This window comes from Psammomys obesus, unplaced genomic scaffold, assembly GCF_907164565.1.
Source record: "Psammomys obesus unplaced genomic scaffold, mPsaObe1.curated_primary_1811, whole genome shotgun sequence".
Lineage (NCBI taxonomy): Eukaryota > Metazoa > Chordata > Mammalia > Rodentia > Muridae > Psammomys > Psammomys obesus.
Genome location: NW_026595407.1, coordinates 11,713 through 13,461, shown reverse-complemented (window position 1 = coordinate 13,461; position 1,749 = coordinate 11,713). Strand labels below are relative to the sequence as shown.

Below are 1,749 nucleotides of genomic sequence, written 5' to 3'. Positions count from 1 at the left end.
TGATCCTTCCTTGTGATCGAAGTGCTAAGCACAACAGAATAAATACAAATGTCGGTCAAGCAGATGCCATTGAAAGAGACTGCAGGTGAGTTTAAGACAGTGTTGGAGACTCATTCTCCACAGATACTAAAACAAGAATGTAAACCCGAATTCGTCAGACTTTAAATTCTTAGCTCTTCACCAGGAGGGCCGGGTGGAGGAAGAGGGAAGTGGGCAAGGAGCGGTAAGAAAAACTGGACAACAGTCTTCAAGCTAAACTCTCTCTAAGTCTCAGTGATAAACTCAGCCACAAATCCCGGCCCACCTCCCGATGGGGAGGAGCAGGAAAAGGGACTTCTGTCAAATGGGATCTGCAGCTGAGCGATTTGGGGTGTGGTTAGACCCTTCCCAGGACTTCCTAAACACCCCGAGCCTGGCCCATCCCGTCCTCACGCCGGAGTCCGGCAGCACCCACATGGCCCAGGAAGGGAAGGCGCACCTTGGTGAGCGCGAGCGGTCGCGGGCTCGGGTCCACGCCCGGGGCGTTCGCCTCCAGGGAGTAGCGCTGCGCGGCCGCCGAGCTGCCCTGGGCCCCGGGCCGCTGGGGCGTTCCGCAGCCGCACGAGCCCGCGAGGGACGCTGCGCCTTCCCCGGCCACGGCCTCTTCGCTCCCGGCCGCCCCCCACGCCAGCACCAGCAACAAGAAGACGTGAGCCGGCCGGGTACTGCAGCCGAGAGCTGGCCCTCGCGCGGGCGCAGCCATGTTGTTCCGCGAGTCATGTGACCCGGACGGTCACGTGATCTGCCTCGCCTCAAGCACTGCCTTTGGCTAATTTAAGGAATAGGCTGGCAAAGCTTCCAAATAGTCTGGGGCTCTCCTGCTGATGCTGAAAGTATGCAAAACACAACAAACCTCTTAGATAATCAAGGCCTTCGGCAGACAAAATGCCCCTCTCTGGTTTCGTAGTTGAAAAATATTCATATTTATTCATCATTTGCTAACCACCACCATTACACTAAATTAAAACGTCATTTAAAAAAAAAAATATTTAGCTGGGCGGTGGTGGTCCATGCCTTTACTCGCAGCAACTCAGGAGGCAGAAGCAGGCAGATCTCTGTGAGGTCTAGGCCAGCCTGATGTACAGAGTGAGTTCTAGGACAGACAGGGTTACGCAGAGAAACCTTGTCTCAAATAAAGAAAGAAAGAAAAGTAGAAAGAAAGAAAGATAAAATAATAATGAAAAAGTATTTAACCTGGAGTAGTGGCACACACCTTTAATCCCAGCATTGGGCGGAGGACGGGGGAGTAGAGGCAGTTGGATCTCTGTGAGTTCGAGGCCAGTCTGTTCTACAGAGTAAGTTCCAGCACAGCCAGAGCTACACAGAGAAACGCTTTCTCAAAAACAAACAAATTGGTCGGGAGAGATGCCTCAGAGGTTAAGAACACTAGCTGTTCTTCCAAAGGTTCTGAGTTCAATTCCCAGAAACCACGTGGTGGCTCATAACCATCTATGATGAAATCTGGTGCCCTCTTCTGGCCTGCAGGCACACATGTCGGCAGAACACTGTATAAATAATAAATAAATCTTTAAAAAAATTATTTAACCCTCACAATGATGCTCCTATATTGGGTTGACAGAACAATTAAGTGACCTGCTCAAATCACATAGCAAACATGTCAAAACCAAAATCTAACTCCAAAGACTCTAACCAGCAAATCTAACATGAATTTTAATTATAAACAATTCAGTACATGGACTCAAAAGCAGA

General features: G+C 49.9%; 1 protein-coding gene across 1 annotated transcript; it reads right to left on the bottom strand.

The window, feature by feature from the left end:
* Positions 1-397: 397 nt before the first annotated feature.
* LOC129685737 (formylglycine-generating enzyme-like) lies at positions 398-743 on the bottom strand. Its single transcript, XM_055619243.1, has one exon. It carries the CDS (start codon positions 740-742, stop codon positions 398-400), a length of 345 nt encoding a protein of 114 aa, XP_055475218.1. The 5' UTR covers position 743.
* Between the last annotated feature and the right edge of the window lie 1,006 nt (positions 744-1,749).